Source organism: Schistocerca serialis, chromosome 1, assembly GCF_023864345.2.
Source record: "Schistocerca serialis cubense isolate TAMUIC-IGC-003099 chromosome 1, iqSchSeri2.2, whole genome shotgun sequence".
NCBI lineage: Eukaryota > Metazoa > Arthropoda > Insecta > Orthoptera > Acrididae > Schistocerca > Schistocerca serialis.
The window spans coordinates 712,190,250-712,207,597 of NC_064638.1; the positions used below are offsets into that span (position 1 = coordinate 712,190,250).

Genomic DNA, 17,348 nt, shown 5'->3' on the forward strand with positions numbered 1-17,348 from the left:
AAATGCAGCAGCATCGACAGTGCAGGGTAGTGTCAGCCTCACTGTAGGATGGATTGGATTTGACTTAATGGGTGCTTAATGGTGAGTTATCAGTGTTCACTGTAGTATGGGGCTAACAAGGCTACTATTGCTATTATCACAAAACTGCAGTCACTACTCAGTAAATGTTCACATACACTTTCCGTAATAAAAAATACTACCTGCTTACAACCTATACATTAAACTGTTCTCACAATACCCACCAGATTTGCTCTTTTGTGGATGATGTGGCATGGTGAGTGGCATGCTGCATCTAGTGGATGCATTGAAGCAAACAGCACTCATTAATGAGTTGTCCAGTATGCATGCACCCCTTGGTAATTTCCAAGAATGATTGTCTATCCAAATGATGTATATCGAATGTGTGATACTAAATCAATCATGCGACTCTGGTGGCAGGCATTATAAGTCTGTTTACGGTGGTCACTACTGCAATGACAAAAGAAGATTGTTACAAAAATGCTTGTAATTGCAAAGGAGATGACTTACCTTACTCGTCGTTGGTGTTGTCGTCATGTGGAAGTCCATGTGATGTGCACGCTATGGGAAGCATTCCCTTTTTGCTGTAACCTGGGTAAACTCTGCCAATATCACACAAAAATATGAGTAGAGTGTCACATGTGTTAACTTTTCCTTTCAAACGCAAGTTGTGGAAATAGAGGTACTGAAACAAGTATAGTTCGTCTCTTTGTCATGGATGCCCTTCTCTTTTAATGGAAGACTTCACAGATTTCCATAGCTACTCGATGTTCTGTGTTTGTGCACACTGTGGTCATCCGAAGACAAGAACTCCACAGAGTGGTTGACATACTCGTGGTCGAATCCTTCTGCTTTGAGTGTCTTGTAGGACTGAAACCCATCTGTAATGAGTTTACTAAAGTGACCTTGTCTCTGGACAATATTCTGTCAACGAAGCACTTCCAGGACTCTCATTCAATTCCACCAAATACCCAGATATGATCGATTTCACTCTTTGAAGGTCATCCTCTCTGGTTCTTCCTTCTTACTATGTGAGATTCATTCACTTCCGCAATTTTACTCAGTCTACCAATTGGTACACTGTCATTCGTCACTACCACGTAACACACTTCCCTGCAAAACCCGAGATAGTCGCACACGGTATTAACAGATAAGTCAATTTCCGATTCTGTTGCTTGCAAGGTGTAGTCTTGAATCCTGCAAGATAGAAGAATTACACTGGTCTGTACGAATAATTTGGAAGAGTCAAACCATGTATTCTTCCTGATACTCATTTGTTTTCCACACTCTCTGCAATGAAATTGTAACGGTATGTCAGCATCGAAACTCTTCTTACAAAGTTTTACACACTTCGCATCAACACACTCTACACTGTCCCTCATTTCCTCATCCAGTAGTACTCCATATTTGTGACAAAAACTCAAACAATTTTCTATGCTGGGAAAGTGTGGAATTAGATTTTTCCATGTGAGAGAATCTGCCAAAGGAATGTCAAGAACACCAGACATCCCACTCACTACAGACATAAATTGTCTGGGTTTCCTTTGCAACTCACAAATAATTCGCGGAAATATGTAATTTAGAGCAACTGAGGGAATGACAGAAAACAGATAAAAATGACGGTCACAAATAATTGATCATAACACCCGCCATCAGAGCCACATTATCAATTTATGATCGCACGCTTGATATGTATCGTTTGGAACCCGCGGCTTCGATAGGCAATCATTCTTGGAAATTACCCAGCCCTTTTCCAGCAAACATAAATCACCTCATTTTTGGATGCTCAGCTGCTACTATTGCTCATGCTGTCAGGCCTGTCTGCTAATTGGTTGTAACCTAGACAAACTTTTTAGTGGAGAATTATCTACCTCTCTTCTGTGACTTGTGTTAGCTCTTTTTGTTCCCTGTAGCTCTGTTTGCTGCTGTTGTTGGTTTCAAATTTTTCTGACTATTTATTCTTGGTGTAGTCTTATTGTCTCCATGCATTTCTCATTCTTAATAATATTCAAATTAAATTAATATTTTCTGTAGTGTTTTCTGTAGTGCTTGCAATTAGTTTCTTTATTTAGTCATGATCCAGCAGTCTCTCATTTATAGGAATTGTATAATGTTTATCATTTGGCTTTCATCCCCACTATTGTTAACTTCTTATTGTGATTTGCTTGTTCTCATACAAATACCTGTTCATTCCATTCACTGGCCTCCTTGTGAATACAGTAAACTTTCGTTTATATGTTTTTCAATGGACTACAGAAAAAAATTTAATAGTGTGAAAAATGTATATATGAAATACAGTATCATACTATCAAATTAATTGGTAAACACAAATGAAAAATCCAGTAATTAAAAAGGTTCATTCTACAAAACGTTATATAGGCTTAGTAGGCACCGTACTTAACAAAGTTATAAAGAAAAATGTAAACCTCTAGACAGAAGAAAACATCATTTTGAAAAAAAGTCCATAATTTTTGCTTGTTTTTTCTTTGACGCAGCAATAGCATACACTGTACCTTCGAAATGGGATAACTCAGGCACTATTTTGTCAGAAACATTGCGGCGCATCACAAATTGTTTAAATATTTCTAATGCATTTACTGCATAATTAAACATCACGGAGGAATGCTGAAGCTCTTCTGTATCATCCTCATCGTCAGTTTCTTCCTTGTCCAGGTCCCGTGATGCACATTGAACTATCTCAGCGATAGTCATGGGTTCTGTAGTGATGAGGTTTACATCAATGTTCACGTAATCCTCAAATAATGCGTGCTCTTAAAGTCGATTCCATTCTTCATCATTAGGTGGAATATCATCAGTATGATCATTTCCACCATGATCATGGACTTCATTTCCAAATCCAGCTTTACAGAAACAGTTCCGAATAGTATCGTCTGAAACTTTGTGCCATGAGGCTGCAATGTAGTGCATTGACTATTAGAAGAAACAAATTCATTAATAATTTCTTAAAGTGTTCTTTGGCTCTGGTAGCACGACATGAAATAAATGGCAAGTAAAAATCTTACTTGTAAAATGTTTATTTTCATTTCTTCCATTTTTTCAATGTTTACACACTTGATGGGATGCTGCAGGAGCATTTTTCAATAATGTAACTTGAAATTATATATTACTCCAAGGTCAAGTGGCTGGAACTCACTCATGCAGTTCGCTGGAAAGAATTCCCCAGTCACATTTCTCAAATAGGAAGTAAGGGGAGGATGTGCTGCACATACCTGACTACGAACAATAAAACCTTCTGGCCTGCTGCACCTGTTTTTGCATCGACACTGTGAAGGCAGCTCTTGAAAACTTTTGTCTTAATCCATGATTTCTTGTTACTAGTGTATTTTGTGGGAAACGTGACAATGTTCTTAAAACCAAGGGGGCTTGGCAAAATTTGCTACGGGAGCTGCAAGTTGAGGATGTAAAGTTGCATAATAATCCCTTTGGGAATGGATGAGAGTACATTTCATTATGTGCTCAAGAAATTGGCTCCTCATATTATGAAACTGAACACTCTCCTCAGAAATGATACAACCACAAAAGACGGACTTGCTGTAATACTGCGATTTCTAGCTACTCTAGTTTACGGTAGCAGTATAGTGCTCTAATGCTGCAGTACACATTGACTAAAATAATACCAGAAATGTTTGAAGCTATTTATAACACACTGAAGGAAGAATATGTGAAGGTAAATAAATTTAATATATACTGCAGTCATAAAAAGATTTTATTTCCACAGAAGTTGTAGATTTTCTCCTTTGTATTCTTGGGGGTATATCCTCGCCATACTTTGCAGCTAATAGCATCCACAATTTTTTTATAGCTCTCACTTTTTATTCTGTTTTTGTATTCAGGATGTCGTAACATACACAGTGCTTCATCTGCCTTGAATTTTCCATCAATTTTGTTATATATGCGATGCACCATGTAAATTTGGGAGTCATATTGATAAACATTGTGTGTCAGACAGCTGGAGCAATGCTAGTGCTCCAAGCTGCTGATTTATCCATGCAGTAAACATAAGATGAAAACTTCCTTTGATCAAATCTAAGGTGAGGCACTAGATTTGATCAAAGAAAATTTGACCAATGCCTAACTTTGACAAAGTTCCCTATCACACTATCAAATTTTTTTGTAGTCTAATATCAGCCTTACCAATCCACTTCCAGGCAACCCACTCTGAAACATGCATCATAACTTGTGCACACTGGATATTTTGCCATAAGTGAGAAAAACTTATAAGTGAAAACTTATAAATGAAGTTTTAGTGTAACCTCTTTATCTAAAATCTAATGCCAGTTCCTCTTTTCAGTGGTTAAAGAATCCTTTTTTCAGTTATCTTAATTTCCCTTTTCTCTCGTTTCTTTCTTTTCATGAACATCAACCACGTCTGCTACTTATACCTGTGTGATATGTTCCTCCAAAATCTTCTGCATGGTCACCACTTATAAGTGTAGTGTTTTCAGGACATGTTCATTTCCTCTTTATACTAATTAATAATGCATTCTCCTTATCTTCTGATTTTAGTTGTCAGAGCCTTTCTATACATGGATCCTTAACAGCCAGATGCCAGTCTGCTGCTTGATTAACACAAGGCTTGTCACCTGTCTTTTGGTGGCAAGCTACAATCACATTCTGATTCCCCCCCTCCCAGTGCTTCTAAAATGTATTATCAATATACAATATCAATATCAGTTATCTAATCAAAATAACTAAATACTTATTAATTACTATTTTTGTTGTAAAATACCTATGCATCCAACAATATTGTGAAAATGACAGATTGTTACTCACCATAAAGCTGACATGTTGAGCTTTCAGTGAGAGCCTTCTGTGGAAAAGAAAACATACATACATTCACACAAGCAAGCTTTTCTTACACACACATGACCACCATTCTGGCAGCTATGGCCAGAATATTGTATTTATACAGATCTCTCTTGCATTCCGGCTGTTGCATATAGAGATAGTGGTCATATGTGCACGAGGTGTGTTTGCTTGTGTGAATGTATTTGTGTTTTCTCCTCTGAAGAAGGCATTGGCTGATAGCTCAATATGTAACTCTTTTCATTGTGCCTGTCTGCAACTCAATGTGTCATTTTTACAGTGAGAAGTGATCTACACATTTCATAATATTGTTGTCATTCCAACCTGCACTTTCTGCTATATGATTATACCTATAAATTCTGGAGATTTTAACAAGCTCTAACACTTATGATACATTTTATTATATCCCATTCTGTACCATAAAACTATGACGTCCTTTGGAACATTATCAAATTAGTATCTCACAGCTGTCTAAGGGAACTCGCTCAGCTTTGTGTTTACTCACTTCATAGCAGAATGAAGCCAAGCATGGCCGTGACACGATAAGAGTCACACAGAACCCACATTAGTGACTTCATTGTCTGCTCCTGTTTTTTACAGATCACTCTGAATATTGTTTTTTACATTTTTTCCCAAGATTTTCAGCTCCTCCCCCCCCCCCCCCTCCCAAGCAATCAGTACCTGATCTTCACAAAAATTCTTACACATTTGGCTCAAGTTTCCTGGAAATTCTCTGGAAATTTGTGGTAAGGACTATGGGACCAAACTGTGGAGGTAATCGGTCCCTAGGCTTACGCACTACTTAATCCAACTCTTAAACTAAATTACGCTAAGGACAACACACACACCCATGCCCGAGGGAGGACTCGAACCTCCAATGGGGGGGGGGGGGGGGGGGGGGGAACCACACGAACCGTGACAAGATGCCTAAGACCACACAGCTACCCCGCATGGCCAAGTTTTCTGCTCCATGGCTGCGAGGTAACATATGGTTTCCTGAAACTTGTGATCTGCTACCCCAAAACAAACTTTTTTCTTCCCAACAATGCAGGAAAATAGATTTCTACTTACTGTAAAGGTAATATGCTAAGTTGCAGACAGGCACAATTAAAAGACACAAATAGGCTTTCAGCCACAGCCTTTGTTGGAAAAAGAGAAACACAAACAAGGAAGCAAACCTCACGCACATGACTGCCAATCAGTTTTAATTAATATTTTCAGTTACAAATATTTACATTTGAGTGGTCAGCGCGACAGACAGTCAATCCTAAGGGCCCGGGTTCGATTCCCGGCTGGATCGGAGATTTTCTCCACTCTGGGACTGGGTGTTGTGTTGTCCTAATCATCATCATTTCATCCCCATCAACGCGCAAGTCGCCGAAGTGGCGTCATATTGAAAGACTTGCACCAGGCGAGCGGTCTACCCGATGGGAGGCCCTCGGCATACGACATTTCATTTCATTTCATCAGATCTATTTTCCTTCAACAAGTAAGAAAATTAACAAAAATTTGTGAACATTGTAATGCCAAAGATAACACATTATTCAAATTGTCTTCATAGTACAGCTTAGGTACATGACAATAAACAAATGATTAGGACTACAAAATTGAGAATGATCTCTGGCACTGAGCAGCATGTTGTTATGTCCATATGTGCTGTGATCAGAGCCTTTAAGTGGTGTTGCAGGGAAACAAAGGAGGCTGAATACATTCCAGAGGAATCATATATCACACAGTTTTCAAGCGACACTATAAAACAAGGGTAGTTGCTCGAAGACTGAGACAGAAAATTGTTGACCAACCACTTTCCAGACATTTTTGACGTGTAACATAACAAGTGAAAGTGCAGACCATGGAAGAAGTAGTAATGGTACTTTTTGTTCCTCTCAATACATGTGTGGCTGTTGTCCTCCTAAATCATGGTATGTGAAATTTGCTGAAGGAGAGGTAGTATCCATATCCTAAAAGTTCCTTGATGCAATGGTTGCTGGTTCAGTGCCTCTCTGTACATAGGATTGGATAGCACATGTTTTATCAGTGACACCCCAATTCATCACACTTTCTGGTTGTCTGTGATGCTGGCCAATGATACTGCATCTCGTATTGCAGTAACCCAGTAAAGGGCCATGCTGTAGCATTTTTTGCTTGCTATTGTGGGTTCACTTTAAGTACAGCACTTGGACAAAAATATGGGAACACCATGAGAAATGCACACGTGAATGTAAATCCAGATGCTAGCCAAGTCACATCTTTCCTGGATATCACTGACACTAAATCACTACATTATTGAGCTTTTGTGGTCTACTTTGGAGAAGAAAGTGTGTAATCACTATCCAGCTCCATCATCGTTACCCAAACGTGCCACTATTTTGCAGGAACAATGGTATAAGATTCCCCTGAAAACCATACAGGACCTATATTTATCCATTCAAAAATGACTGGAAGATGTTTTGAATATCAACAGTTTTCCTAAACCATATTAGACATGATAAGGTATTATGTTTCTGGTGTTTTTGTCCAACTCTTGCACAAGCCAGGCTGTGCTAATTTCATCTACTTCGAACTTGTTGGGAATGGTCTTTTCAACAGCCACAGTGGGAATAAACTATAGGGAAACTCCACCTTATCATATTTTCCTTAGAACTGCTAATGACTGCATGCAGCATTTTCAGTAACTTCCATATGAGCCATGCTTGGCTGAGTCCTAGTGGTAAGGATTCTGTTAATGAAACAAAACTGAGGTACCCCCCGCCCTCCCACAGTGCTACTCAAAACTCAGCATATAGTCTAAAATTATTCCCAAACCCTGTGGTGTATGACAGTGCTCTTGGTTGATGCCTTTCTGTTTTATCCATGCTGAGTCTTCAAAAAATCTGTAGATATTATTGATTTAAGAAAAGTTGAGAGAGGATGCACTCACCAATTTTTTTTTTTTTTTTTTTTTTTTTAAATCTTTATTTTTTTGCTATAGCCAGTTTTGGGCTATTTTTAAATGACTAGGTTTGTTTTAGCATAGTGTCAGTCATCATCAGCAAATCATCTGCTCCTATACTGCACAAGAATATTTAAGTTGTGAGCACAAATGAAGTGGCAACCACAACTTAAATACTCTAGGGTTCCTCACACAAGTGTTTTATAAGCATTCACGTTCGCAAACTGACTACATTTTTGGAGTATCTTACCAATGAAATGTATTCTATCACCTGCTCTATGTATAATTTAGGCTACTTGATCATTCTTATTCATATCCCCACAAATTGCTACACTCATTTATTTGTATGAGATTACTGAGTCCAGTTGTGACTCACTGGTACTGTAGTCCTAGGTTGCTACAGTTTTGCATTTTGTGCAGTGAAGAATTTTACATTTCTGAACATTTAAAGCAACTTACCAGTTTTCACACATTTTAAATTTATATAAAATCTGACTGGACCTTTTTGCAACTTTCTCTATAGCACTTTATTATAAACAATTGCATCATCTGCAAAAAATCTAAGGTGAGATGACTTCAAAAATCTGAAATAATTATCGTTATGTCAGCTTTAAAATTTCTGTTTGCTGACTTATCCATCCAGGATCACCTGATAGTGATATATGAGATCTGTTCAAAAATTCCAGAACTTTGTCCACAGAATTTTTCCACACTTACCTTTTACTTATTGTGCATGGTCTCCTTCAAAATATTTTCCTCCACAACTGATACACCACTCCCAGTGCCATTGTCATTTCCATAAGCAGTCTTCATACACCTCTTGCTGGATTGCACAAAGCTCTGTCTGCAAATTTTCTTTTATCTTATCTGTCATTGCAAATCTTTGTCCTTTCAATGAGGTTTTCAACTTTGGAAATAAAAAAAAAGCCGACAGGGGTCAAGTCTAGAGAGTACGGAGGTTGCGACAGCACAGTGATTTCATTTTTTCTGCTACAGTCACGCAACAACAGGGACAAATATGTGGCTGTATTATCATTACGGACAAGCCACGAATTGTTTCACAACATTTCAGGCCATTTCCTTCCCACATTTTCTTGCAGGTGTCACAACATGTCCCAATAGTACCACTGATTAACATACTGTCCCTCTGGCACGAATTCGTGATGAAGTAGTCCTTCTAAGTCAAAGGAAACTTTCAGCATGGCTTTGATATTTGACCTGACCTGATGAGCCTTTTTTAATTTTGGAGAACTTTTCCTGACCCTTTGTGAAGTCTGAACCTTGGTCTCCACATCATAACCACAGACCCACATCTCATCACCAGTTATGATACTCTTAAAGAATATCTCATTCTCATTTGCATGATCCAAAAACTCTTCACAGATTGTGAGGTGAAGGTCATTCTATTTCTGACTCATGAGCCATGGAACAAACTTGGTGGCAACATGGTGCATTCCAAGATGCTGTGTTAGAATTTCATGACATGATCCAACTGAAATATTACATTCTCTGCAATCTGTCACACAGTGAGTCTTCAATTGGTGCACACAATTTAGTTGATGTTCCTGACATGAATGTCATCAGTAGATGTTGAAGAGCATGGTGAACAAGGGTCATCTTTAACTTCTGCCCAGCTATTTTTAAGCTGTGTGAACCATTTGTAACACCAAGTACATCTTAGGCTTCCTGCATCATTTCATGTGTCTCTATAAAGGTTTTCTTGAGTTTCGTGCAAAATTGAATGCAGATGCATTGCTCCTCTAAATCTGCCATTCCAAAATTTGCAAACTATGTAACATAACATTCTACTCAATACAGCACTGAACAGTTACTAACAGACATACAACAATGAAACTTGTTGCAATTTCACATTAAACACAGGCGTGTGCAGGAATGCCAACCACGTTTGGTTCCAACACACCAGTGGTGTAAAAATTATGAATGTTCCAGAAATTTTTGAACAGGCCTCATATGATTTGACATCATAATACAATGAAAATATATACCCCAAATATATAGACACATAGAACATAACTGTAATGGTGTTTATAAGATGACAGGACAGATGGCTGGCTGTGTTCATGCTGAAGGAACCATCCGAACATTTCTTTAAATAAATTGGAAAAATTGCCAAAAAACCAAAATGATAGTGTGAAAATGATGTCAATACCTTAAAAACTATGCTGCCCTATTCACCTGATCCCTCTTGCACACAATAATTTGTAGTACAAAAAAATTGTACTGCTTCCTCACATCTTCCAAAGATTTCGCTAAACCTAATTGCAAATTTGGTAATGATCACAAACAACCACCACTTCCAACAAGCACTAGGCAACTTACAGTGGTGCACTGCAGCCCTCTGGGTTAGAGCCAAGTCTAGGGTCTAAACCAAAGCTCAGACAGTTCTATGACAATGCTGGTTGCAAATTTTTCCAACACTGTCAGATGGAGAACTGTAAGGCTCCCCTGAATACATCTGAAGTGCACTACACAAAGAATTTTATTACTCAGCTAGCAAAGTGTGTGTGGCATGCACATAGTGTTTTCTTAAGGTTAGAGGAACCCCTCCTAATGGCCAATGATGAAATGCCTGCTGAAATCAAATACAGATCAGCCACATTACTCTTAGATGAGAACTTTCAGCCTTGCAGACCAGAAAAATAAAATGTTAATGTGTCGTTAGTAAACTGCAGTATCATCTGTGGTGAGATCTCAGAGATAGTCTCAGTTATTAAATGTAGTAATACCCTAATACCCACATAGTACCGTCTCAGTTATTAAAGGTAGTAATGCCCACATAGTACCAGTATTAGGAACAGTAAGTTGGCTGAAACCAGCAGTGAACAACAGCAAAATACTAAATTCAGATTGTAAGTTGTATTGCAAGGATGGCCTGGGTGCCAGTCATGGTGTCATACATTTATTGTTATAATGAACTCTATAGTGTCTGGCGACTTTATTACAGAATTTCAAATGTGAAGTAGTCTTGGTAAATGTAAGCATCAAATTTGGGCAAAACATGGCAGTCAGGTGCATTTATAGACCATGGGCATTAGGGGCAGTACTGAGAGAGGACTTCAGAGACAGCTTGAAGAATATCAAGAGTAAGTTTCCTGATCATGCAATTGTAACGAGGAGAGACTTCAACTTGCCAGCTTGCTTTAGAATGGGACAGCCATGCAATTGAAACTGGTGCCAGAGAAAGGGATTTGACTTAATGTTCTGAATGTCTTGTCTAAAACTTACTTCAGGCAGTTAAGAGAAGAATTTACCTGTTGAGTGCAATGTCCCAGCCGTCCCTATTGATAGACCCAAACTTTTTGAATCAATTAATGTCATGGGGAGAATCAATGCTAATAAGGCTGTGAAAGCATCACTTACTATGGTTGTTATAAGAAATGTTTAAAAAGGAAAGAAAATACTTTTGGTTAGAACAAGTTACAGAATACAAATTGCTTAATATCTAAGCAGTCAGCATCAAATGTTCAAGATGTGGAGCACAAATGTGTAAAACTCAAAAGCCTTATATAAAATGCCATGGATAAGTATGTGCTGAGCATAGTTTTGAAGGATGGAAAGACCGATCGTGGTACAATAGCCATGTTAGAAAGTTTCTGTCATAGTAAACGGAGCTTCATCTCTGATTTAAGCCAAATCCAAGCTCATTAGATGATCAAAAGCTGAATGAAGCCAAAATGAATATGAGGAGAGTGTGGCATGAAGCATTCACTGAATTTGAAAGTAAAAGGAGGAATGGTTGCAGTAAATGACCTTAAAAATGATTTATTTAGAGTCAGGATGAATTTTGCACCTAAGGAGGTACAACATAGTTGGATTAGTGGAAAAAAAAAAAAAAAAAAAAAAAAAAAAAAAAAAAAAAAAAAAAAAAAAAACAGCAATGTATTACAGGGTGGTTACAATTAAGCTTCCATTATGTTAGACAGTGTAGATGGAAAACTATTTATCATATTGATACCAAACATTATAACAATGATGTTCAGAAGGTGCGCTGCAGGAATTGCATTGTTGGGAGTATTAGTGTCGTGACTTGCTGTTGGGTGCCAGTACTGGTAAGGCAACGTAGGGTTGAAATGCAAGCATCAATATGTATTACATGTTGCCCTTTGTATAAAAAAAAGTTGCCTTTGGACTACTAGGGCCCACCATCTGACAAGTTTTGTCACCATCCAACAAGTTTTGTGTGGGCCGTAGTGCTCCAGTCAGTCCATTTAGCCAAGATCAGTGGACCCCATCATACAGCTCACATGCTATGCAGCTGAGGCAGCAGGTTCCATTGCCCATGCAGCACCATGTGGAGGTGGGGCCTTGTGGAGAGCTTTTGTCCTCTTTCTTTGTGTAAATGATGGCTGTATTACACTTATAAAAAACTATTATGTATCATACTGGAAATAGCAAACTATAAAAGAATTTTTTATTTAAGAAGAGCAGTAAAAAGGGATAGGTTAGATTGAGTAGTAGAGGTCCCTTTTCACCTGCATTGACCAGGGACTAGGTATCGGAATTTGATCTCGAGCTCAACACCCCTGTTCAGTGCCTCTCAAGGTTCCTTAACTAAGATATGTTGATATGATAGTCTACTTAATTCTAGGTTAGTGTTTTACAGGTTTACCATGATACCTGGTACAATAACTGGTCACATTAAGTCATAGGTTCTACATCATGTCTGTATACTGTACGATAAAGGATTACAAACAGCTGCTACTCACAGTAAGGATGATAAGTTTAGTTGCAGACAGGCACATCAAAACGTTAGTTACACGTTAAGATTTTGGGCAAAGCCTCTACCAGAAAAGAAAAAACACACACACATTCACACAAGCAAGCACATCTCAGACACACATGACCGCTATCTCTGGTTGCTCAGGCCAGAGTGAAACTGAAACGTCTCGAATGGGAGCAACAATCCATAGTGGAGAGGGGAAGGGGGGATGGATAGCAGGGTATAGGTGGGGGAAGAGGAAACAGAGCTGCCTGGTGAAGCATGACGAGACCAGAGGTGGCAGACAAGGATGCCTGGTACAGCATTGGGAGGGCTGTGGGGAAGGAAGAGAGAGAGAGAAGAAGGGGAGTGGAAATGAGAGGAGAAGAGAAATGGAAAAGATCAGAGGGTGCATTGGCAGAGAGAAATGCACAGTGATGGTGAAGGGATATGAGTTGAGAGGAGGTTATGGGACAGGGTCAGGGTATAGGTGGGGGAAGAGGAAACAGAGCTGCCTGGTGAAGCATGACGAGACCAGAGGTGGCAGACAAGGATGCCTGGTACAGCATTGGGAGGGCTGTGGGGAAGGAAGAGAGAGAGAGAAGAAGGGGAGTGGAAATGAGAGGAGAAGAGAAATGGAAAAGATCAGAGGGTGCATTGGCAGAGAGAAATGCACAGTGATGGTGAGGGGATATGAGTTGAGAGGAGGTTATGGGACAGAAGGGGCAGAAACTATTGGGTGGAGGGTGTGGGGATAAATCATCATACTCTGAAAAGTGAGACGTTCTACCCAAGATCCTTCCCACCCCTCCAAAAGTTGCATTCATTCACTCAACCAACCCCCACATCATCCTAGTCTATCCTTATTCTACTCTCGGTCATTGTCATATGGTCACTCATTTTTCATGGGGGGCCATCTCAAGTAGCGAAAGTTTCATTGTTTCATTGCATATTAGAATACCAGAAAATAAGAAATGGCAAAGAGATAGGAAGCAGGAAGTGGTGATCCTAATATAAAAAAGCTGAACAATGACAGGATTTGAATAGGTGCTGGTAGAAGGGTGTATGCAACAAGTCCTACAAGAAAGTAATCACAGAGATGGGTTGTGTGGTTAGGAAATTGGTTGTGAAGAATAATGTGATCTGACAGAGATATTCTGAAAGTTGAGAGAGTGAGAAAAATCTTCTGTGATTAGTGGGGGGGGGGGGGGGGGGGGGGAGTATTGTGAGTATGGTAGGCCTCAGTTTGGTACATAACTTCTAATAATGATAGCTTATTGAAGGACTTAAGTATTTTTCCCCTTAAAATAAGATCAATGTGTAAACTATTTGCAGCAAATCATTTATATACTTGTGGAGCAAGTGAGTTGGTAGGAAATGTGGCAAAGTATTGTTTTTGATGCATAAACCTGAGCCATGAACATCCATTACAGTTTTGAATGAATTTTTGATATACTTAGTAGGTCCTTCATTAAGGGCACAAACAGGAATATATCTTGTAAAGCACCATATTGTATCTCGTGTCTTTCACAGTTCAGTTTTTCTGCTCTGGTACGGACTGTTAATATGATCCTCTATTTTCTGTAATTAAACTAAAAATCCATCAGTGCAAAAGATAAACTCATTAATGCCTTGATTTAGCTTCCATCCATAAAGAAATTTTATGATGCTCATAACCAATGGCCTGGGAAGGGCACATAAAGTACTAAATTGAAATGTTTCCTGTGGTGCTCTGTGAGCATGTAATTTGTGACGTCATGGATGGCTTTCTTCACAGAGAATCATTTTTCTATATGCGAAACTGAGATCTTCCCTCAGGTGTGATGGATTACAATTATCTATACTTCTGCTGCATTCAGGGAGATGACGCTTGTAGCAAGTTATGGGAAAAGATAAGGTCACAGGTAGTAAACCAAGTAGTGCCATCTTCCATATGTAGTGCTACAGAGAAAATCAGACTTACCTTTACCTCTTTTTCACAGCATTAAAACTTACTCAAAGAGGCAATCAACTCTAAGACAATCAAACTAAACTTCATTCCAAGTAGGAGTCATCAGTAGTGTCTCATATTAATCAGGAATTGCATCACCTGTTCTGATACAAAATGTAATATGATGAACGATCAACATTTAGTGGAGTCACTGTCACTACTATTACAATTTTTTTGTTCACAGTGATTTGCAAGAGGCATTATTTGTCCAAAGCATTTTTATTTCTGCTAGGTCTAGGGACATATAAGATAAAGAGAAACACAACAGAGAGTATCTGAAAATCACTTCTAGAATTTCTATTCTTCTAGCAAAAAATCTTGTTCAACTCTGCTTTCTCTTCATAGTACATGCATCAGCACCATGATCACAATTTTCCAGCTTGTATTTCCCAAGTGAGTGTAGCAGTGTACTCCTTTTCAAATATTGCTTTCCCCATTCATGAGACTACTATACCTTTTCCACTCCAGATGTAATGCTAGTTTGAGAGTTGCCTTGGCCCCTGTCATCACAGGGAAGCACAGCAAAGGTACATTAACATATGTATAAATTTTTTGATTATCCATTTAATATAATGAGTATTTTGTTGCCATGATAACTTCAAATGCACTCCACATTTGTCCTTAATAATGTCTTACTTCTACGTCAGTTATTACTGAGGATACAGAAACCTTCACTTCTGCTAGCAGCAGTTTTATGATATTTATAGGCTGATGTTTAAAGAATGGAATGTGGTAAGGACTGGTAATTTAAATGTTTTGTTATGAATATTCGTGTCTAACTCCTGCCAAAAATAACTTTTATTATACATCTTTTCTGTGATGTGTAGATTTTATGCACAACAGTATCTAGATGTCTGATTACATGAAATCTCATTGTTACAGGTTACTGATTTCCTACTGTTCTTGGGAAAACTGGCAGTAACAGCTGGAATGTTGGCACTATCATTTTACGTGTTCGTTGACCGAAGGCAAGATTCTGATGAATACAATCTCGTACCTGTTTTTCTTGTTGGCGTAGGCACATATTTCATAGCACATGTGTGTTTTGGAGTTTACAGTATGGCTGTTGACACATTATTCCTTTGCTTTCGTAAGTATTCTTATTTGCTTTTATCCATGAAGATGTTTAGTTTAAAATTTATGAATTAAATAGGGTTGTCTACTTACTGTTTTAACTGCATTTGTTACACTATGATATGTCACAGAAAAGTATACTGAATATGAATATTGTGGTGTTTTCTGTGCTTGAGGTCAATAAAAAATTATATTCTGAGGCCCCATTCAATGGATTTCATTTATAACAAATGATTAATTAAACTACAAGGTGTACAACTTCACTTCTGCCATTTTTTCCCCAACATTTGAGGCTGTAATGAAACAAATTGGTTACACATGTATCATTCAAACTATTTTCCATCGCTGGCCACTACTTTCTCCCATCTTTCAGGCAGTGTATGAATCCCACATGAATCGATCCAATTTGTGACTTCTTCATGAGATCGGAAGTGTTGGTCAGCCAGTCCATGCGCCATTGATCTAAACAGGTGATAGTCAGAGGGAGCAATGTCTGGAGAATATGGTGGGTGGGATAGGACTCCCCATTTCAATGTTTCCAAGTATGTTTTGACCTCTTTTGCAACATGGGGTCGAGCGTTGTCGTGCTGCAAAATCAGTTTATCGTGCCTCTGGCTGTATTTTAGCTGTTTGTCTTTTAATGCTTTGCTCAAATCCATTAATTGTGTTTGATAACAAGCACCTGTGATTGTTCCACTTCGTTTTAACACCTCATAGTACACAATGTCGAGCTGGTTCCACCAAATGCAGAGCATAATCTTGGAGCTGTGAATATTCGGTTTGGCTGTCGGTGTTGAAGCATGGCCGGGATATCGCCATGATTTTTTGCTTTTATGGTTATCATAATGAGCCCATTTTTTGTCCCCGGTCATAATGCAATGCAGAAATCCCTTCTGTTTTTGCCTCTCCCACAAACGCCGTTCAACGTCTCTTGGTTTCAGCTCACATGGGTCCCAAGTTCTTTCTTTCTGAATCATGCCCATAGCCTTGAGACGTTTTGAAATGGCTTACTGTGTCACTCCCACTAATCATGCCAATTCTTCTTGAGTTTGACGTGAGTCTTCAACTCAGCAATGTCTCCAATTCTGCATCTTCGAAAACATTCTCTCTTCCACCAATATGCCAGTCTACGACATTAAAATACGTTAAAATCACTGTTCTTGAAGTGTTGAAACCACTCACCACACGTTTTTTCAATAATAGTGTCCTTACCATACACACTTGAGAGCATTCGATGAATCTCAGCCACAGTTTCCTTCATATTGAAACAAAACAGTAACACCTCCTGCAAATGATGAGAATTAGGCTCGTAAACTGACATTTTCGATCAACAACAACGTTATGTTGCAGAGACAAATCGACTAATGTTTGAATGAGGTTATGTTGACCGAGGTCCAAGCTAACTGCCTGACATCTGCGATCTGTTTCTTTCGACCGCCACTTACCATTGTCGCCACCTATCGGCAAATGGCAGAAGCAAAGTTGTACACCTTGTAGCTGCAGTCCATTCCACGAATATGTTCCCAAGGTTCACCTGAGCTATGCACTATGTTTGACACACTAACTAATAAATCAAAATAAGTCATCATATAATTATATTTATTACTAACATAGTGTACAATACAATTCACAGTAACATTAGCCACTGGCCATGTTTTCCCTTTGTTGCCAACCTGCTTTTTGAAGTCATTGACAAAAATAATCTATTGGAGGTCTTGGTGACTGCTTAAAAATAACCTTACTCTGAACCACCTTTTGGTGACTCCAAAAAATCTGTATAAAAACGT

General features: G+C 38.7%; 1 protein-coding gene across 2 annotated transcripts in view; it reads left to right on the top strand.

The window, feature by feature from the left end:
- LOC126458091 (choline transporter-like protein 4) overlaps positions 1–17,348 on the top strand; it is a 254,992-nt gene that overhangs the window by 226,650 nt on the left and 10,994 nt on the right. For both annotated transcript variants that reach the window (XM_050094914.1, XM_050094922.1), the window contains exon 11: positions 15,370–15,577. In XM_050094914.1, the coding sequence (XP_049950871.1) occupies positions 15,370–15,577 (208 nt within the window). The remainder of the gene's footprint in view (positions 1–15,369; positions 15,578–17,348) is intronic.